Source organism: Ambystoma mexicanum, chromosome 8, assembly GCF_040938575.1.
Source record: "Ambystoma mexicanum isolate Mex_15411 chromosome 8, UKY_AmexF1_1, whole genome shotgun sequence".
In the NCBI taxonomy this organism is placed as follows: Eukaryota; Metazoa; Chordata; class Amphibia; order Caudata; family Ambystomatidae; genus Ambystoma; species Ambystoma mexicanum.
This window is the reverse complement of record NC_090929.1, coordinates 894,708,322-894,730,946: the sequence shown is the minus strand read 5'-3', so window position 1 is coordinate 894,730,946 and position 22,625 is coordinate 894,708,322. Positions and strand designations below refer to the sequence as shown.

General features: G+C 45.9%; 1 protein-coding gene across 1 annotated transcript in view; it reads left to right on the top strand.

The window, feature by feature from the left end:
* The window catches only part of MMRN2 (multimerin 2), a 181,046-nt gene that overhangs the window by 89,690 nt on the left and 68,731 nt on the right, over positions 1 to 22,625 (top strand). Inside the window, exon 2 of the mRNA XM_069610778.1 lies at positions 22,099 to 22,218. Within this exon, the coding sequence (XP_069466879.1) occupies positions 22,099 to 22,218 (120 nt within the window). The remainder of the gene's footprint in view (positions 1 to 22,098; positions 22,219 to 22,625) is intronic.

The window sequence follows — 22,625 nt, the reverse complement described above, 5'->3', positions numbered from 1 at the left end:
TAGGTCTCCAGAGATAATGAGTTTCCCAGTAATTTAGCTTGCAGACTTGAGGGGGACTGCCTTTCAGATGATGCATTAGGATTTGAAAATGATACAGGCTTGCAGTGGGAGCCAGTGCAGTGCGATGCGGGTCAGGGTGATGTGGGCAAACTTGCAGAGTCTTTTGAGTCATGCTGCAGCATTCAGAAAACATCTCAGGGGAGCAAGGGTAGTCAACGGAAGGCCTCCCAAAAGAGTATTGCCAAAACCCGGGTGGGAGAGGACCAGGGTTTGGACAGCAGATCTGAATTTATTTTCTGGGATGAAGGGCTTGATTTTCCACAGGAGAGAAAGTTGGTACCAAGCTGTTTGTGTGTTTCTTGCTATTTGCTGTTCCAAGGAGAGGTTTCTGTCGATGTCATGTCCAACGGCCATGGAACAGGTGGCCAGCTGGGGTGTGAAGCCCTCAAGGTGCATAGCCCGAGAGCCAGGTGTGGATTTCCGGGTGCTCGGTGTTAGTGGTGAGCAGTAGGAATTCTATCCTGGAGGGTTTGAGCTTCAGGTAATCACTGGACATCCACAACTGAATCAAGGAGAGGCAGGCCTTGAGCCTGTGGATGCCTTTGATAGAGGCTATCTTCAGGTAGAGCTGTGTTTCATCTGTGTATTTGTAGATGTGGATGATGTGTGGAGCAAGGAGGGTTGTAAGTGGTTCAATGCAAAGATTGAAGATCACAGGGGAGAGGATGTATCCTTGTGGCACTCCACAGGAGCTGGGTAGAGCTGGTGATCTGGAGGAATCCATTTGTAAAATGGTGGTGATTAACAAGGTACAATTTAAACCAGCTGAGGACGATCTCACTGATCCCCATGCAGCAATGTAAATTTCCGTTGAGTGTCTGTAGTCTACTTTGTCAAACGCTGCTGAGAGGTTAAGGAGAACCAGGAGGCAAGAATGGTCATCATCAAGGCATTTAAGGGCATCATCGATCACCTTGATGGTAGTTGTTTCTATGCTGCCACTGGGTCTGAGGCCAGATTGGTAGGGCGGAAGGAGATTGTTGGCTTTGATTTGTTGGAGTTTTGTGGCTACTGCTTTCTCAAGGATTTTATCTAGGAAGGGAAGAGGGGTAACAGGTCGATAGTTGCTGAGGTCGTCATGGTTCAATGTTGGTTTATTGAGAAGAATGAGTGGTTGTCTGGTCTTGACGGTCAAGGGTTGAGGGGAAGGTGCCTTGAGTTAGGGAGATATTGATGATTTCCAGGTAAGGGAGGGTTGCTTCAGTCGGAAGTGTCTTGAGTACGAAGGCAGTGAGGATGTCGTCTGCATGAAATGTGGCCTTGAGGGATGCTAGAATGGCAGTGAGGTCTTCCATAGTGTCTTGAAAGTTGTCCCGGTAGTTGTGGTTTTCTGAGATGGGCTCTGTAGTGTGCTGTCAGTGTAGTTCTGCCATCTATTTGTTGGTGGATCGTGTTGTTCTTATTGATGAATAATGAGTTGACAGCAGTAGATTAATCAATGAAGTTTGGTACGGGTGGGTCTGGCAGAGGATTTATGCAGTGCTTGTTTTTGAAGAGGCCGCTGCTTTCATTGTTGGCCTTGGCTAAAGTGTTTGGCCAGAAGTTGCCCTTGGCAGTGGTGATCAGTCATCTCTGTGCAGTACAGAGCTCCTTGAGCAGAGTGAGAATGGAGGTGCTGCAAGATTTTTGCCAGGTCTTCTATTGTTTTCTGATGATTTGTTTGTTGAAGTTAAATTCTTGAGTGTACAGGGTGTGGAAGGTTTAAGCTTGAGGGTGCGTTGATGTTGGTTGTGAGCGTGGTTATGATTTCTTGGAAGAGGGAGTCATAGTGTTTGGCGAGGTCTTCCATGACCACTGGGAGGTTCTTGAATTATCAGAAGGCTTGTTTGGAGGTGTGACTGATGTCAAAGGGGATTACCAGATGGTCTGACCAGTCAAGTGGGATGGAGTGTGGGCAGGAAGGTGATGATTTGCTCAAGGATATTACCTTTCTTGTGACTTTGGTCTTACATGTGCTGCGTGAGGTTCAGATTGTTGAGTAGGCGGTGGAGATCTTCTTTCATTGACTTGGTTGCTGGGTTGCCAGGGATGTTGAAGCCGCCGAGTAAGATGTCGTCGGCATGCGTGAGATATTTTGGTGACCAAGTCTGTGAACTCTTCAATGAAGGAGGTGTTGGGCTTGGCTGGTCTGTAAATGAGGTGAAAAGTGACTTATCCAATTGGGGAGAGCAGGTAGTGGCAAGAAAGGATTTCGTAAGAGCCAAAGGTGGCGACATTCAGTTGGGTAAATGGCCACGATGCCTTGCAAATGATTGCAAGGCCTCCGACGATCTTGTTTGGGCGGTCTCATTGCAGAAATCTGTAGCCATTGGGGTTTAGGGCATTTAGGAAGTGGGTGGAGGTGGATGTCATCCAGGTGCCAGTAATGAAGATGGCGTCTATGTAATGTGTGCTAATGAGGATGGCGATGTCTGCTACATGTCTGCTACATGGTTGGTTGCTGGGCAGACATTGGCAATTATCAGTTTTTTTGTAGGCGTGGATGATGGAGTGTTGGTGGGGTCTAGGAGGATGCAAGTGGGATTGGTAAGCATGGGCTGTTGGCAGAGAGGGACTGAAACACTTAGTTGAGGGAGCTTACTTGATTTTAGAGAAGCAGGGGCTCTGGGTCCTTCTAGTCCGAACAGGTCAAAACAGGAATTGCCTTTATTTTGTCTGTCTGCCCTTTGCTTCGGACAACCGGGCGAGAGGCACCCTTGATCTAAGACTTAAGAAAGAAAAGGGAGGGGTATATGTCCTTTCTTAATTGAGTTTAAGTGAGGGTTTGCATGGCCAGCTTCATTTGGCTCTTTCCTCATGCCTCCCTATGGTTTTACCTTTGACAGTTGCAAAGCTATCCATATTCTCCTGATGTTTCTACTTCTTGCTGTTCTTCATTTATCCTCACCTTCCAGAGTCAGTTTTGGCCAAAAGAGGTGCTTTCCAACTTCTGCAGCACTGCAACAGGCAGTGATAACTATTTCAAGGTTATTGCTGCTGTACTTTATGCTGTTTTCATGATAATCTAAAGGTAAGCTATCGGTTGTTTTTGGACAATGTCAGTGATATGCTTTCTTCATCCAAGAGAACATGTCAACGTTTCACAGTTCAACAGCACCTTCAGTGTTACAAGGTTGCATCCACATGAACTAACTGCAGTTTCAGGCCCAGACCTGGCCTTGTCCTGGACTCACTTAGTGAGCCTTGAGGCTCGACTTTGGCTTTGCCTTTTGTCTTTGTGCTCTATGAAGGCTCTATCCCTCATTCGTGAGTTATCCCTACTACCCGAGGTTGCACCCCTTTACCTAGGCGGTGAACATTTGTCTGCTTCACTTACTATACTTGACTTTTCCCCTCTACCACAGAAGCATCTATCTGTGTGTTCATTCAACTCCACTCACCCTTGGCAGTCCATCCCCGAAGACCTTTCAGCCACTGCAATTTCTTTGTGGGTCTCCTTAGGTGTGCCAAAGGACATATGTTCACTTTAGAGTCACGATGATACGGACCACAGCAGTTAAACTTGCCCTCAGTGGCCCTGGTATGTGATCCTTGACTCAGCTATGCTCTGCTGTTCTCCTCAGGTTTGAGTTTTACCACCTGCTTGCGGTTGGTGATGCCTCCACAGCCCCTTGTGATTTCAAGCTGGTGTTCCGAGTCCCCTTCATCGCAATCCTCCCAGACCCACTGTTTCCAGGGGCCCCATGTTTCCCCAGGAATGGTCTGATCCCTTCCTGACCTCTGAATTTAGGGATTGTTCTCTGTCCTCTTCCATGATACTCCTCTTCAACCCTGCTGGCACCACAAGCTCAGCAGTAATGCTCCAGGGACTGGGCTGACACAAATCCTGTGAGTGGCAGGGTTAATATTACAGATCACTTAATAAATGGCAGGTTATTATTGAAGTCTATGCAAAAAGGACGAGCATACTCATCCTTGGCACTTAAGAGGTTAATGCTGTATTCCTTCTCACAGTGGAAAGGCTGCTGGGCATCGGAAACCATTCACAAAGTTCATATGTTCACACCTCCCATCCAACAGTTACCTCGAAACATAGAGGGCCTGATTTACAAAAGTGTCTTTCAATTAGAAAATCCCATTGATGAACGCTTTGTAAATCAGGACCATATTCCTTGAACATTTCATGGACTACTGGCACCACCTCTCTTAGCTCTTCCCAGTGCAGGTTGTTCAAAGGTCAGTTCTTGTCCCACTCCTTTTCTGACTTTGAAATGTCTCTTTCGGTAAACAAATATCTCGCTTTTTTTCTCTCAACGACGATACCCAAATCATTTACTCTTTCTCTTTCACTCCTGATCTATCCTACAGTCCATGTGACCCCATGCTATTGGCCAACGGATAACACATCTGTGCCTAATGACCAAATCATACTATGCCAAAGTCATCTACCTCCTGGCTTCCAAAGACCCAGTCTTTCTCTTCTGCCCATTATCCTTTCATGCTGGCTCGAAACCTTGTGGTACTTTTCCATAACAAGCCAAAGCTTCAATATATCCTTTTCACTACTGCAACAGATGTGCAAACCTGTTCACAGCTCATTTAACACTTTACTAAAACCTTGATTCTAATATTACTGTGGTTTCCAATAAGATCTACAGGCAGTTTCTTGGGGTCAACGTGAAGGTTATGTGAGGAGGTAAGAAGAAACTTGAGTGTTCTGCATAGCTCTCACTCCTTGTACTATTGAAATGTTGCTTTAACTCAGACTAACCAAAATGAATGGTTACATTAATGGTGACTATCAAAGAGATTCACAACAAGAAACAAGCCAATGATTAAATAAAAATAACATATAATGTATGTTTTGTATTTATTATAGAATACATTTAAACTGCTCTTCATATGCGATGCTTAAGACAAGAGCCACATGTGTGGTTTGTAAGAGCTAAAAAGTGGACAAATGGTTACTTTTTTGTTGTTGATGAAATGTATAATTTTCAGGAAAAGCAGGGGCTGACGTGGGAAAATGGACCGTTTGGTTCCTTTTTTATGGCGTTATGGCGTTAGGGCTGGAATGGGGGCTAGTGGCACAGCAGCTCAAGTTATCGGCCCGAACGAAGCGAGGGTGGATAACGAGGGCTCTGCGCCGTTAACCCCCAATCCAGCCCTTAGAACAGGGGCTTAAGGCTATTAGCACCCCGGGTTGCCAACGCAGTAACCCGGGGTGCTAAAAAAAAGTATTTTCCTTCGTACAAAAGGACGTGCGCAGTGTCCCGTTGTAAGAAGGAAAATCCTTTACAAAGGTAGCCGCCATGGTAAGGAAATGCGGGGCTCCGTACAGAGCCCCTCTTCCCTTTCCATGGCGGCCATTGTAAGCATGCCGGAAGGTGTGGCTGCAGCGGCGAGTGGCCCCACTGCAGCTAAAATAAGGTGAGTAGGGGGTGGAGGGAATTTAAAAAAGGAGGGTGGGGGCAGATGGCAGCACAGGGTGCTGGCTGTCAGGTGACATTGACCACAGGCTTTCGCCGGCAGTTCAAGCCTGCGTTCCTAGACAGCTGATTGGCTGGCATCCCCTGCCATAGTGCTAATAGAAAATGTATTTGAGGTGGCACTAGGTACTGCCTGCTGTGGAAGTGGGAGGCAGGCCAAAACGGGGAGGCCTCGAGGGATACCCTAGACAGGGACACAGTCTTGGGCCATGGAGTCAACAGACTTGGTGTGGGTACATTGTATATGCAGACAGAATGTGCCCCCCCTCCGGCAATAACAGGCAGGCTGCACTGAAAGTTAGGAACACAATGAAGTCATCAAAGTCTTTGTAGAAACCAGGAACAGATTTAATACAGGAAGGGGAGTATGCTCATTGCAAGCAGGATACACAGGTGATTGCCTGCACTGGCCTGCTGGCACATGGCAGAACATTGATGACAGGCATACCAGCTAGGCACACCCACGCATAGAACCTGGGTGCCTGGCGAGTACCCTTGAATGCAAGGGGGTGGAGACGGGACCCCCAGGGAGAAAGAGAAGGGTTGGAGAGGGAGTTGCAGGAGGGGGGCGGTATAGATGGTGAGGGGGAAAAAGAGAGCGAGGGGCAGGCACAGAGAGACACACAGGGAGAGAGAGAGACAAAGAGACACAGGGAGACAGACACAGAGACACCGGCAAGGGGGCAGTCACAGAGATACAGGGAGAGGGAGAGGGAGAGACAGGGGCAGGCACAGAGAGGGTCAGATGGGCACAGACAGGCAGGCGGGAGAAGAGGCTGAGAGGTCAGGAGAGAAAAACAGGGGGAGGTAGAAAGGCCAGGAGACCCACTGGTGGAAGAAGAGAGCAGGTTGGGGAGGAAGGGAACCAGGGAAGAAGGATGAGGCCAGACATGGGGAAGGGTACCTGCTAGAAGGGCAAGGGCCTCTGTAGCCTCTGCCCCCATCCCACATGGTCATCACAACACACTTCCAGAAGCCAAAAAGAAGAGAGCTGCTCTCTCCTCAGGTATTATTTGTATTTTATTAAATTTTATATAGCGCTTTAATCCAAAGCGCTTCACAGAAGAACAACAAAAATACAATAGAAGCAATATGTACAAGTCACAAGTCAAAACAACGAGAACAGTATGTAGAACAATTTGCTGAGTACATTAGATTAAGAATATGGGTTTGGGGGAGCAGGGAGGAAGTAGTAAGTGCAGTCAGGAGGGACGATGAAGTAGGTGGGATTTTAAGGAAGAGCAGAAGGAAGAGTAAGAGGAGATGGAGTGGATAGGTAGAGGTAGAGAGTTCCAATGGAAGGCGGCGCGGAGGTGGAAAGAACAGAATCGGGAAGGGGCGCAAGGAGGAGGAGGAACATTGAGTAGGAAGTGGTCAGCTGATCGGAGGGGCGAGAAAGAGAGTAGAAGGAAAGGAGGGAGGAAAGGTAGGGGGGGCAAGATTGTGAAGAGATTTAAAGACAAGACAGAGGAAGTTGAATTTAAGTTGGGAGTGAAAGGAGAGCCAACCGAGAGAAGAAAGTGAAGCCAAGATGGAATCATGAGGAGAGAGAGAGAGAGCAAAGAGTACGGATTGCAGAGTGGTAGAGGGATTATATAAGGCTGTTGCTCTCACCCAGGAACCCAACACGTGGTTGCCAGGGATACGTCTTTGTGTGTGGTCTCCAGGGAAGGAAAGACGAGGCAACTAGTTTGTTTGGTTGGTCAGGTACAAGTTTGTGGTTTCCAGGGGAGTGGAGATGGGCACACATTTTCGGGTCATTACAAGGTGGAGGACGAGTGTACTTCTAGAGCCCACTCCCATCCATTCTCACAATGGGGAAACTAGATTTTGTGTGATTAAAATTACAGAGTGCAGGGCAGTTGGTATTATTTATAGGACTGGGGATTGGAGGAGGCTCCCAGAAGGGTGCGAGAGGTCAGGGGCTAGCTTGGTGACTCAGGATAATTACAGGGTGTGGGCAAGTGGCTTTCCAGACCCTGCAACCTCCATGATGAACAAAAGTGGAACTTGTTTGGCAGGGCTCACGGTAGGACAAGTGGGTAAATAGGTCAGACCAGATTGTTAACTCTGGAATTCCGGTAACTGGGCGGGGAACAGGTTTAACTGTTTTTTGGAGTCCTTTCCCAGGGCTGGAGGGATTCCATAAACACTCCACATACCTGAGGGGACAGAGAGGATTAAACCCAATGGCAGAAACTCAACACAGGTCCACACACACACGTCCAGTGTGCCAGAAACAAAATACACACACTGGGGAACATGCAAGTACTTGACAGAAATAGACAGCGAGCACAAACAGTTCAGCAAATATAAAGTCATATGCAGTGCCAGGTGGAAAATACATTTGAGAAACATGAAAGTCATGCAATACATTGGTAAAAATGAAAACCCACATTAAGCGACAAGTGACATATGTATACTGCCATTTTCCCAGCACCCCCTCTGGTCTCAAAAGGTGCCACATCAACTGGGCTGGGGACCAGCATCCCATCTCGATCCGGGTGAGTCTGTAAAGTTCTTGGTTTAGGGACTCTGGATTCCAGCATGTGAGGGGGATATGAGTCATGGTTAAGTAGGGTCCAGGGGTTTGACAATGGTTTGATATGTGGCACCAGAGTAGTTTGCAGATGACATTTAGTGAAATAAACTCCCAACAGCCCAGAGGATATATGAAAGCATTTTTCCCCAGAAGGAGCTGAACCATCTTTTATTCTTTCTACAAAGACTTTGGATGCATCCTTGGAGGTGACCCCAAACGAGGTGATGTGAGCAGCATGGTGAAAGATTTAATCAGCGGAGTCTAGCACAAATACACAACACTCTGACCCAACAAGTGCACAACGCTGCCATGGGAAGCCAATATCGTATCATGGGCCAAACAATGATTTTGGAGAGCCAGCTTTCTCAACTCCCTGTGCTCTGCAGAGAATGTCTATTCCCTACCACCTCCAGAATTGCTTGCAACCGATAGACAGCCCAGCCTACTCTCATGACATCCATCTGTGGTACTAATGTGCTGCCATACAGCTCAGCATTTGTTAGAGGAGTGTAGGTGTTCACTATGTCACAGGCTTATTAGGTCACTTGCATTTTGGATCTTGCAGTGAGGTCTTTCTTTGGTTGTCCTGATGGCGGGCACCACATGTCCTAGGGCCCACCTGCCACTCCATAGTTGAGGCAGCTGCTTGTAGCCTTCGCTGCCGTAGGTCCAGAACAGCTCTTCAGGTGCCAACTAGGTGTCTGTTGGCTGGCACTCAGGCAAGTGTAGCTTCCAATCCCGGGAGGCAATGTAAGGTAGGAAGTTAGTTGGGGCGTTAGGTTAGCTGGGATATCAGGACAGTCCATGTTAGATTTGGCCAGTTTGTTCACACCCAGGGGGCGCTCTTGCGACCGGAGATGGTGCCCACATCTTCTGCCCCTTCATGACCTACCCACTCGAAGCACAAAGGGAAGATGGCCTTGTACTGCACCATTACCATTAGAGACACTTTTTCCAGGTGTGCACTGGGCTTCCCGGGATTGTGGGGGAATAGTTCAGAGATGCTGGCAGGTACGGCTTGTAGCTGGAATTCTGCGCCCTGAAGGGGAGGCATATGGGCATAGACCCAGCAGTTGATTTGATTGAGTTTGCGGGTTGCCAAATGGCAGATATGCAGGAAAGAGTTGTCTTGGTAGTCTGTCACTACAGGAGGGAGGGGCAGAGCAAGCGTGATTAACTGGCTGATGGCAGACATTATGGATTGGCTTTGGGGACGCACCGCGAGCATGAACACCCAGTTGGTGCAGAGTGGGTGTAGATGAGTCAGAGTGTCTCTGTCCTGTAAGTCCTTCGGGGAGCAGATGAAGAATGTACTTGTTCATGGGGCAAGCAGAGATCTCACAAGAGAGTAAGCTGAAAAGAAATCAAATATAAAGGCGGGACGATGGCATAATGCAATAACGAAAGATGAAAGGCAAGTGCAAGGCTGGTCAGCTGGAACAGAACATTTAAATAAATACACTTAAGGAAAAGTGATCTTGATACACTGTAGCTGTATGGTGGTCACACTGAGATACTAGGGTAAATGCATAAAATGCAGGTTGTACTGCAAACATATAATTCTACAAATTTTGTAATTGACAAATGTTGACAAAAATACAGAAACGCAATATCTTCTTTCAACCACAAATCAAAAGTTACACATAAAAATCTAAAATAACTAATAATTTCAAACCAAAATAAATCATAACATTTAGAATAAAATATCAAATATATAAGTTTAAAATATTAAAATTAAAGAAAAATCCAAACAAAATGAAAATTCAATTTAAAAAAATTTTAAATTAAAATGTCTAAATTAGACAAAAGGTCCTGGACAAGTGTTCCTTCAAATGCTCAGCAAAATGAATGTTCTTCCACAAAACCCAACCACCAGGATACAGAAATGGTGCATAGAGTAAAGTGATAGCACCATGGGCTGAAGTTAGTAGTGGGTGATGGCAAAAACGAAGGAAAGAATGAAAGAAGAGGACAGGGCGACTAAAAGACAAAAGTATGCACATTATTATGCACATAATTTGGCGAGTAAAATTCAGCCAATAACTGCACACATTCCAAAAGAAAATTATTGTGCAAAACATATCCGGCAGTGGGAATTTAGAGGGCAATTATTCATCCAGAACACATAGATCAACGTTGCTTTATCAGCGCAACGCCCCACCCCACGTCTTGTGCAGAAGGCCCACTAAAAGTGTGCACAATGTTATAGCTGCATGAGTTAATAATGACCACGATGTGTCAACAAGGACCAACTGCGGATTTGAAAATGGCTGAATTGAAAGGACTAGAGCAGATGGTCTTCGCAGGGCAACAGGTTATGTGGACTAGAGCCTGGGTGGAAGGACTCAGCCCCCATCAGTATTGCTTGCATGCATTGACTTCCACAGGGATCCGAGGTTTGCATTGTTGACGCTGTGCCACATGGTTGGCTAATTTAAGGTCTTATGTGATTAAGTGAGTCATGCCTGATGATATCATACCAAGGTGCATGCACTTTGAGATATGTAAGCATTCACGTTTCCTGGAGTTCCCAAACCCACCCACTGACCGACTCGCCATTGTGAGTTTTATTTTGGAACAAATCTGCTTCTTGCGGAAGGATCTCGTGCTATGATGTCATGATGGCGGTATTATTTTCTCATAAGAGATTGCGGCCATCTGGGAATAGTAATAAGCACAAGTGGAACTATAAACACAGTTACCTACGAAGGACTCCTGCTTCCTAACATTGTTCTCGAAAACACAACATGAAAAATAATGATGGCAGTAGTTTCCTGGAGTGCCATTACTTGTGTCCTTCGAGTTTGCCTCTCCCCAACAAGCAGTGCTGTAATTGGGCAGGACTTTCCTGGATCAGGCAAAAAAAATGTATCCGGTGACCTGGGTACATCTCGTGTCCCTCCTGTCAGTGAACATTGTATCTTCATTTTTTTACTGTCTTTAGGATTGTACATTTCAGTAAATATTTTCTAGCTTTTTAGAAGATGTGCACCTTATACTCTCCGCCGGCAACATTACGGGAAACGCTTCTCTCTTGATTTATTTTCCAGGTTTTCATGATTCATTTGGGGAGAGGCAAATGTTTGGGGGTGTTGTGGTGTGAGAACATCCCCTCTCGCTGGTGCGATCCCACACAACATTTTTTCCATTTCCAGCACTGCCATCTAGCCTACGTGCAAGCCAAGCTTATATGGCTTGATGCGCGCACCACGCAGTCTACGCTTTGACTCACACTAGACAGAGCATACGCAGGCTGGACAGTCCCAGTTTATAACAAAGCCTCAAGCTTTTTAAAGTGGATGATTTGGTAGGGGACGTGAAGATCATTGCATGGAATTCGTTGTGCGATAAGTCAGACCCTTTATCATTTGTTTATCTCCGATGGTTAAACATTTCACCGATAATATTAAGTATGTAGATCAGGAAAACTGTGGTATAGTGTTTCATATAGGATTTTTTTGGAATATATTTTATTGAATGTATTTCTTAATTTATACAGAGGTATTTTATGTAGACGGGTGAAACTGTTTGACATATAGATGCATAACTGGAAAGAGCATTATTTTGGACTGACTAATGGAGGCTAATACTTTGAAACTAATGCATGATTTTTTGATGGGATCCTCTTCACTTTATACAGTGTGCATTATTTTATAATGAACAGATTGTTTTATACTCCTGGTAGACTGCATACATTTAGGAGAGGCAAGGATGGTACGTGTTTTAGATGGGGTCAACTGGATACACTTAGTCACGTTTCTGCAAAATGTGGAGAGTCTTGCAGAGATGAAACAGGCATGATAAAAGAAATATAGGAGAAACGTTTGACGAGGATTGGCGTGATCAGATTTTTGTTTAGAAATATGGGCCAAATTATCGATCATTTGTACCTCGGATAAAAATTGATCAAATGCACCTGACTGTAGATGTGCTGCTTGTATGACATAGAATGGAGAAAAGCAGGATGTGCACCAATCCCTATTACAGAAAGGTGTTTGCACTAGAGGGAAAATGAAGCGGTTTGACTTTTGCACTATGTTTGTTGTGTCACATTAAACGATTTTGCCTCAAAATGTTATCCTCCTCATTCGAAAACTCAAGCTAAGTTTATTTTGTTTTGCTCTTTTCTGTGTACCGAAAAACAAACGAAGAATTGGATTGCAGGCTCAATTATCTGCCATTGGCTCAAAATGTTATGCAAAGGAATGTTAGATATTTTTTTTAGCAAGTCTCAATTGCTTTTTTCCCATTTGTGCCATCAGAATTTAACTCCATTGCAAAAATTGTATCTAATTTTGATTGGTGGGGACACTATTTGCTCCTTTCCATATTACAGAAGCAGCAAAACTGGTGCTAAATGCATTTGCTACACCTTTAGTAACCGGCCAAATATTAGATGATCTGGCTCAATCTTTCTGCCTGTATAATGTATGTATCACAAGGAATGGAGCAAGCAGGTTTTTCCCCAATCCATAGTATCTAAAAATGTTTGCACTAGGGCAAAAACGAAGTTGACTGTTTATTTTTCTTTTGGTGTCAAAGTAACATTAAAAAGTGTAGCAAACGCATTTCTTTTGATCGTATGCAACAAACAATGGTGTATGTCATGCCTGCCCTACTACAGAGGTTTTAAAATATAATTTGGATTGGGGAAAACATGTAGGCTCCATTTTTTATGATTCATAAAAAAAATGTGATGCTATGTTCATCATCTCAATTATTTTCACAAGGCCACGTTTTGATCATCGGGCCCCAGTGTTCTTTGCATTGAACAGCTTTACCCCCCATGATCCTTAATATGAAACGGAAGGTGCAAGAGGTGCCGCCATTTTGGGGATGGTGAATTGAGCTAATGAAGTTGGCAAATATGGAAAGGAGCATAATGTGTATGAATGACAAATGGACAGATATTTTTTATTTATTTATTTATTCATATCGTGCCGGCCGAACAGCCCGCAGGCATCGGGGCACTTACATTTATATGCAGACATACAAAATATTATAGGAGAATGTAATTGTCTTGTTTGCGGTCAAGAGGAGGAAAGATACAAGCATATGCATTAGAACACCTTTTCTTTTTATCCTTTTTGCAATTAATCAGTAAATGTGGAATAGCCATATTGTTTTACTCAACCAATGCTGTAAAGTGAAAAAAAGATATCCCACTGCTGTTTTGTCCCACCAGTTGTTAATATACAGAACATCTTCGTAAAACATATTGACGCTGTATTTCAGGGAAGTACATAATTAACTCACAGGCCACTTTTTCCAGTGATTGCTTTCAAATTGGACCTCACAAACACCCTAGAGCTTTAAATCGCAACTCTGGTATAAAAATAAAACGGTTTCTACCTACAGTTTATAACAAGCCTTGCCCTTGAATGTCAAAATGTAATCTCTAAACAATCATTGCAAAGAACATGTCGTAAATCGGGGCATTGGAGCAAATCAGCCTCATCTGTAACTTAGAAATGTAACTAAGAAAAAGTTCCAGCACCCCGTAAGGGCCTAACTCACACAACACAATAGGGTGAACCTATGGACAGCACAATGTGAAGAATGCAATGATTGAGTAGATGTGTCCATGTCCCAAGACAAGACAATGGTCAGCCACAACTGTTGCCAATCAGGACACCTGGGGCCAGATCAGCAAACCAATCTGAAAGCCTACATCCTCGCTTCCGATTTACCCTCTTAAGCTACCTCTCAACTGGCTTAAAGCTGTTTTCTCTCACCTCTAACCTGCCTCTGTCCCTCGATTTCCCTACCTCCACTCTAGCACGTCATCCATCATGGTCATATCCCTAACAGAGCTCCATGTACCGCCTACCTGCACCTAGAAATGTCTAATGTTGATTGTTCTTAATCTATGCATGTCCACCCATGTATTGTCCACAGTAGCTGTTCCGTTTACTCCGCTCCACAACTTGGTCAGAATGTTACTCACACTCACCCTATTTTAAGAAGCTCACTGGTTCATGGCAAATCTGATATCTTATATATTGTATGGTCTTTTGCGATCAAAGAAGCATTGTTCATCCCTATATACAAATATAAATAAATATAAATATTAATCTGGTTTTCATAACTGAAGATAGTTGATGTAATTTCATCCAAGGCCTGACCAAATAAAGGCGAGAGTCATGTAATAATAGATCAGGTATTGTGCATGCATATTTCTGAAATTGTGATCAATCTTCCAGCACTTGATTGGTCCATTTATAAAATAATGATTCGCCCTTCTAGATCAAAGACTTCAACTTTGAATATGCAAAGTGAAAATGAAGCACATTTTGGGCTTCTTCAGAAGTTTGACGGCGGAGTAAAAAGTGGTGGCAATTCTGTTTTGATCGCACAACCAAACTACGAGGTTGCCATTAAAGTGGAGGGTTTACCTCCAGCATTATTATCAAGGTAAATCCTCCACTTTAACACCATAAATCAGCGGATTTTCCCTGGCGGTCATACTGCTTGCAGTAAACACGCCAAGATTCCCAAGAAGTCCTACAAACTCCGAATTATTGCTGATTTTCTTTTTGCCGAACTACACTTTAGCCAAATTATTTTTACAAATGTTTCCATTTTCTTTACCACAAACCCCCCGCACTCTCCCTGACTTCCCCAACCGACATATCTACATTACCCCAATTTACCATCTGCATTTTGCGGCAAAAAAAAGAAATACATTGGTAGATGGTGATTCAGTGAAAGTGTAGGTCAGGCCATGGTAAATACACAAAACACACAGCCTTTCACTGTCTCTAGGAACTGCAATCATCATGTATGGTGCTCTGAAGAGATTATGCAGCCAGTCCTCACTGGTAATACACATTTACTGGGAATGGCCAGAAAGAAACACAAGCTCAACAGTCTGAAAACAAGGGAACCTTGCTATATACAGATCATAAGAAGCTCAAGACAACAGATTTTCCGAGAAGTGCCAGCCTATAAATAAAATGAGACCCAGAAAAGACATATATGAAATTCAAGAGAACAGTCTGGTCATCGACTCAATGGACTAATGTAACCTTGTGGTCACAGATTCATATTATGGCAAGTCCATTCAAGCTATCATCCTTCGGGGAGCAGACTGGTAAACAATAAAATCTGTTATCTGTCTACATCACCAAGACACCCCTATGATGCTCAGCGTGCCATCTAAAAATACACCTGTTATATTTATGTAATGTTAGGTGTGGCCACCAGTGCCTGGTCTATACAAAGCTTAATAAACAGATGAGCCCAACCGTCCTTATAACTAACCAAAGAAGAGGGACCCAGACGGAACACAACACTGGGAGACTGCTCCATATTCTAACAGGTAGCCAGCCGCACAAGGTTCATGGAAGGGAAGTGGGGAGGGGGGCAGTAGGAGATAGAGAGGGCCCAGGTGTACCTTCACCCCAGTATTCTCACAGAAATCCCTTTCTCTAAACCCTGGATGCAGGAGCAGTGCATTTCAACCCCAGGACTTACCCGGAGAAACCAATGGCATCTTTTAAGAAACTCATTTGTGACAGGCAAAGATGAGCCCTCCATGTGTTAAGTGTCACCCATGCTTGAGTGAACATTGCTCACAATCCCCTCGCTCAAATAGTCAGGGAATTTCATAAAAGGGAAGAACATACGGAGGACACAGAGCTACCCATAATCACTTGCAAACAGCACAATAGGGCTAACCTACGACGTGCTGGAGAGGGGTGCACATCAACCTGCCTCCAGTGGAGATAGACAAAACAGGAAGTCTTGGTGTGTCAGAGCCACTTTTATACTCAGTCGATGGGAGAAGTCTGGCTTTCTAAAAAAAAAAGAGTGAAGAATTATTTTTTTAGTGGGCTTATGAAATACCGTCAGCCGGATGAGGATTTACCTTATAGAGTCAGGCGTGTGACGACGAAGATAGGCGAGGAGGTAATGGACAATGGTAAGCCCTGACCACTAGCAGAATATTAGCCTGTCCACTGATAGAATGCTACACTGTCCACTGACAGAATGCTAGCCTGTCCACTGACAGAATGCTAGACTGACCACAGAGAGGATGCTAGCCTGACCACAGACATAATGCCAGCCTGACCACAGACAGAATGCCAGCCTGTCCACTGACAGAATGCCAGCCTGACGACAGACAGAATGCTAGCCTGACCACTTACAGAATGCTAGCCTGACCACAGACATAATGCTAGCCTGACCACAGACAGAATGCTAGCATGTCCACTGACAGAATGCTAGCCTGCCCACTGACAGAATGCTAGCCTGACCACTGACAGAATGCTAGAATGACCACAGACAGAATGCAAGCCTGACCACCGACAGAATGCTAGCCTGTCCACAGACAGAATGCCAGCCTGTCCACAGACAGAATGCTAGCCTGACCACTGACAGAATGCTAGCCTGACCGCTGACAGAATGTTAGAATGACCGCTGACAGAATGTTGGCATGACCGCTGACAGAATGCTAGCCTGACCGCTGAGAGAATGCTAGCCTGACCACAGACAGAATGCAAGCCTGACCACAGACAGAATGCTAGCCTGTCTACAGACAGAATACTAGCCTGTCCACAGACAGAATGCCAGCCTGTCCACTTACAGAATGCCAGCCTTACCACAGACAGAATGCTAGCCTGACCGCTGACAGAATGCTAGGCTGACCGCTGACAGAATGTTGGCATGACTGCTGACATAATGCTAGCCTGATCGCTGACAGAATGCTAGCCTGACCGCTGACAGAATGTTGGCATGACTGCTGACAGAATGCTAGCCTGACCGCTGACAGAATGCTAGCCTGACCACTCACAGAATGCTTACCTGACCGCAGACAGAATGCTTACCTGACCGCTGACAGAATGCTAGCCTGACCGCAGACAGAATGTTAGCCTGCCCACTGACGGAATCCTAGCTCTACCACAGACAGAATGCTAGCCTGACCACTGACAGAATGCTAGCCTGAACACTGACATAATGCTGGCCTGACCACTGACAGAATACTAGCCTGACCACAGACAGAATGCTAGCCCGACCACAGAGAGAATGCTAGCCTGACCACAGACAGAATGTTAGCCTGACCGCAGACAGAATGCTAGCCTGACCACAGAGAGCATGCCAGCCTGACCACAGACAGAATGCTTACCTGACCACTGACAGAATGCTAGGATGACCGCTGACAGAATGCTAGCATGACCGCTGACAGAATGCTAGCCTGACCACAGACAGAATGCTAGCCTGACCACTGACAGAATGTTAGCATGACCGCTGACAGAATGCCAGCCTGACCGCAGACAGAATGCCAGCCTGTCCATTGACTGAATGCCAGCCTGACCACAGACAGAATGGTAGCCTGTCCACTGACAGAATGCTTACCTGACCACAGACAGAATGCTAGCCTGACCACAGACAGAATGCTAGCCTGTCCACTGACAGAATGCTAGCCTGCCCACTGACAGAATGCTAGCCTGACCACTGACAGAATGCTAGACTGACCACAGACAGAATGCAAGCCTGACCACAGACAGAATGCTACCCTGACCACAGACAGAATGCCAGCCTGTCCACTGACAGATTGCTAGCCTGTCCACTGACAGAATGCCAGCCTGACCACTGACAGAATGCTAGCCTGACCACTGACAGAATGCTAGCCTGACCGCTGACAGAATGCTAGCCTGACCGCTGACAGAATGTTGGCATGACCGCTGACAGAATGCTAGCCTGACCGCTGACAGAATGCTAGCCTGACCGCTGACAGAATGCTTACCTGACCGCTGACAGAATGCTAGCCTGACCACAGACAGAATGTTAGCCTGCCCACTGACGGAATCCTAGCTCTACCACAGACAGAATGCTAGTCTGACCACTGAAAGAATGCTAGCCTGACCACAGACAGAATGCTAGCCTGACCACAGACAGAATGCTAGCCTGGCCACTGACAGAGTGCTTACCTGACCACTGACAGAATGCTAGCCTGACCACAGACAGAATGCTAGTCTGACCACAGAGAGAATGCTAGCCTGACCAGAGACAGAATGCTAGCCTGACCACTGACAAAATGTTAGCCTGACCACTGACAGAATGCTAGCCTGACCGCAGACAGAATGCTTACCTGACCACTGACAGAATGCTAGCCTGACCACTGACAGAATGCTAGCCTGACCACTGACAGAATGCTAGACTGACCACAGACAGAATGCAAGCCTGACCACAGACAGAATGCAAGCCTGACCACAGACAGAATGCTAGCCTGTCCACTGACAGAATGCCAGCCTTACCACAGACAGAATGCCAGCCTTACCACAGACAGAATGCTATCCTGACCGCTGACAGAATGCTAGCCTGACCGCTGACAGAATGTTGGCATGACCGCTGACAGAATGTTGGCATGACCGCTGACAGAATGTTGGCATGACCGCTGACAGAATGCTAGCCTGACTTCTGACAGAATGCTAGCCTGACTTCTGACAGAATGCTAGCCTGACCACAGACAGAATGCTAGCCTGACCACAGACAGAATGCTAGCCTGACCACAGACAGAATGCTAGCCTGACCACAGACAGAATGCTAGCCTGACCACTGACAGAATGTTATACTGACTGCAGACAGAATGCTAGTCTGACCACAGAGAGAATGCTAGCCTGACCACAGACAGAATGCTAGCCTGACCACAGACAGAATGCTAGCCTGACCACTGACAGAATGTTACCATGACCACTGACAGAATGCTAGCCTGACCACTGACAGACTGCTAGCCTGCCCACTGACAGAATGCTAACCTGACCACTGACAGAATGCTAGACTGACCACAGACAGAATGCAAGCCTGACCACAGACAGAATGCTAGCCTGTCCACTCACAGAATGCCAGCCTGACCACAGACAGAATGGTAGCCTGACCACAGACAGAAGGCCAGCCTGACCACAGAGAGCATGCCAGCCTGACCGCAGACAGAATGCTTACCTGACCACTGACAGAATGTTAGGATGACCGCTGACAGAATGCTAGCATGACCACTGACAGAATGTTATACTGACCACTCACAGAATACTAGCCTGACCACAGACAGAATGCTAGTCTGACCACAGAGAGAAGGCTAGCCTGACCACAGACAGAATGCCAGCCTGACCACAGACAGAATGCTAGCCTGACCACTGACAGAACGCTAGCCTAACCACTGACAGAATGCTAGCCTGACCACTGACAGAATGCTAGCCTGACCACTGACAGAATTCTAGCCTGACCACTGACAGAATGCTAGCTTGACCACAGACATAATGCTTGCCTGACCACTGACAGAATGCTAGTGTATGGGAGGATAGGTCTGTAGGACCCCCTCCTCCACATTGCCCACCTACGTGAGGCTCGTAGCTCATCAGCGGCCCCCCATGCACCTGGGCCCGGGAGGCAGGATAGCTGCTGATCGACACACAAGACCACACGACCCATAGTGTAACACATCATAGACACCATTTTGGAAACGCCACAACTCCATTTTAGATGTACTGACCCAAGCCCAAGCGAAATAGCCTGCATGCAAAAGCTGTAGCTTGGCCCATGCTAACCATGCACAGAGAGCCATGAACTTCCCCTGCGCCTCCACCCCATGGCAGATCCGCTGAAGGCGCGTTCTCACGAGCAACCAGACACGAACAAGCATTAGAACAAACACTGTATCGTTTACCTTCCGCAGTACATCACTGCCCTAGAAGTGACCTGACTTGTAGCCGGGGTCTGGAAAATAACAAGAACCATCCTAATCAAACAAGCCCCGACCCTGCATCTAACCCCCAACATTTAAAATACATGGTGTCCATGACCTCCCTCCATGAACCCCTGCCCAGATCCCCCAGATGAAGTGCTAACTACACTTACCAAACCCCAACGGTTCACAGGGTTGTTTGTAAATGCTAAAATGGGTGTTGGAAAGGGATGAAACTTATAAAGTTATTAAAGCAAGGATGACCCCCGCTCGCCGCAAGACACCATGTGCCCTGAAGGTTTAATGAAAGCTCTCGATAGATCCCACCTTATGCGAACTAATGATTGCTGCTAATGTACAAAGGATAAAGCGAGAGCAATGCATAGAATGCTTGTGTATAATGTAGTGAAAAGTGTTTTAAAAGTGAAAAACGGAAATGTAAACAAACATATTGCTTCCATGCTCCTGAGTACACGACCCAACCTGACGATACCTCACGTTTGTTATTTGTCTTTTGGTCCTATGAATTATCAGTATGTGTTCAACTAACTTTATGTATCGCGTGTGCTACTGCCAACCTCCATTGTTACGAATGAAGAAATATACGAATTTGTAAACAATAGAAATATGTAATCATCCTAATGCTACTGACTTTAGCATCTGTCCCCTCTTAGGGTACATTGTGCAGCCCATGAGTAGAGAATCGCTTGGAGTTACAAGGCCATCTCCCTCTCCACCCACCAAGGCCCGCCAGGGCTTTCTGGTGTTTGAACAGCACAGATTTGCCCCCCCATATTTCTGCTGGACCCACTTCAAGTATTTACCTCCCCCATGTCAGAGGCCGCCATGGCCTGGCCAAGTGAATTATGTGCTACCTGATCCTAAATCCCACCGCCTTTGAGGGGCCAGGTATGTGCCCTTACTGATCCAATAGTACTCCAGTTCACCCCAAGTTAACGGGCCATAGAGACAGTTATTCACCCCGGTACTAACATGTTGTAAAACAATCCCTCACCACATACAACAGAATAGAATGACAAGGCAGCTTACCCCATGCCCTCTGACAAGACACCTGGACTTATGAGACCGGATCATTAGGTCAAGAGTAATTGTACACTGATGTATTGGTGAAGCTTCACTTTGCATGCTGTCTCTCCTGTCTCCCACTTGATCTTAGATTAAGGTATTGTAGGATTTGCAGGACAACTGGAAATGTATAAAGTGATGAGTGTGTGTGTTTGGCCACAAGGGCAAAGTGTTCGCGCAGCTACTAATCATCGACACAAACTGCGTCAGGCCTGGCAGCTCCACCCCGACGAGCCCAGCTGACCTGTCCACCCCACATTGGCACAACGCAGATGTCCACCAATCATGGAGCAGCTCTTCGATACATCGCCTATAGTTTAGTCAATGCCACCCAATCCCTGAGACTATGTGCCCCCTATAGCTTACAGGATGCATGACGTATTTTTGTAATAAATATGACTGTCTTTGCTATTGTCAGACAGAGCGCTCTCGGAGCTTGCAGAGTCCTTTGCATGCCCTATATCAATTTATATAAAACCCTTTTACTTCCCCCACACTTGGTCCTGGTCTCATTCCCTCCTGGGGTGTGTCCTTTATTCCCTCTCACTGAGGGGAGTTACTGCCTTATGGGGGACGCTTGTTTTCACTAGCCTGACCACAGACAGAATGCTAGCCTGACCACTGACAGAATGCTTACCTGACCACTGACAGAATACTAGCCTGTCCACTGACAGAATACTAGCCTGACAACACACAGAATGCTAGCCTGACCACAGACAGAATGTTAGCCTGACCACAGACAGAATGCTAGCCTGACCACTGACAGAATGTTAGCATGACCGCTGATAGAATGCTAACCTGACCACTGACAGAATACTAGCCTGACCACTGACAGAATACTAGCCTGACCACACACAGAATGCTAGCCTGACCACAGATAGAATACTAGCCTGACCACTGACAGAATGCTAGCCTGACCACACACAGAATGCTAGCCTGACCACAGACGGAATGCTAGCCTGACCACAGACAGAATGCTAGCCTGACCACTGACAGAATGTTAGCATGACCGCTGATAGAATGCTAGCCTGCGAGTTATCTGCGTGGTATTGGAATGAGTAAGTGTATGTGCCTTATCATCCAACATATTTTACGTAAAGAATGTCCTCTTTAGACGAAGTGTAATTTTTCTGTAAATAGAAAGAAATACCAAGGCTGAGAAGTGATCGCTATCTCGTGTAAAGGGGATTTCCAAGGAGGGGAAGCCCAGCTTGTGCTGAAGTTGTTCTTGCAAACATTATTAATTTCTGTGCTTATCCCTGACTTTCTGTGAAATGTACTTTCCATTTTATTTCCAGAAACTGGTGCAGCTTCGTCCACTCCACAATAGTTACCTTCGTGGCATCCTGCATGACAGAAAAATACGTGATAAAGTCCCAACAGCCATGTCCACACGGGTCAGAGTGCCAGAAGATCATGTGAGTAGAATGGGTGCCATCTAATGGGACAGTCATGTCACTGCACCGCTTGTGAAGGGCTCCATTAGTATCCCAGCCCACACAATTATAAAATCTACTCTAACAATATGATAAAAGGCCAGATGTATGTTTGTCGCCGTATGTTTGTCCAATGCTTGGCCTGTTGTCACCACCAGTGGGAACTCTTAGTATATATAGAGATAATATAAATTTGCATAGCTTCACCTGTTGTCACTGCTAGAGGGAGCTGTTGGCATAGGATATATAGTGATCCTACTGTGTCGAGGAAAACCTGCACTTTGGCCAGTGTTCATGGGCCGTTACACCAGTAAAATAATAATAACAACATTGCCTATCCATACTCCATCATCTACTGTGCAGTTGAAAATAGCAGTTTCAGAGTAGTC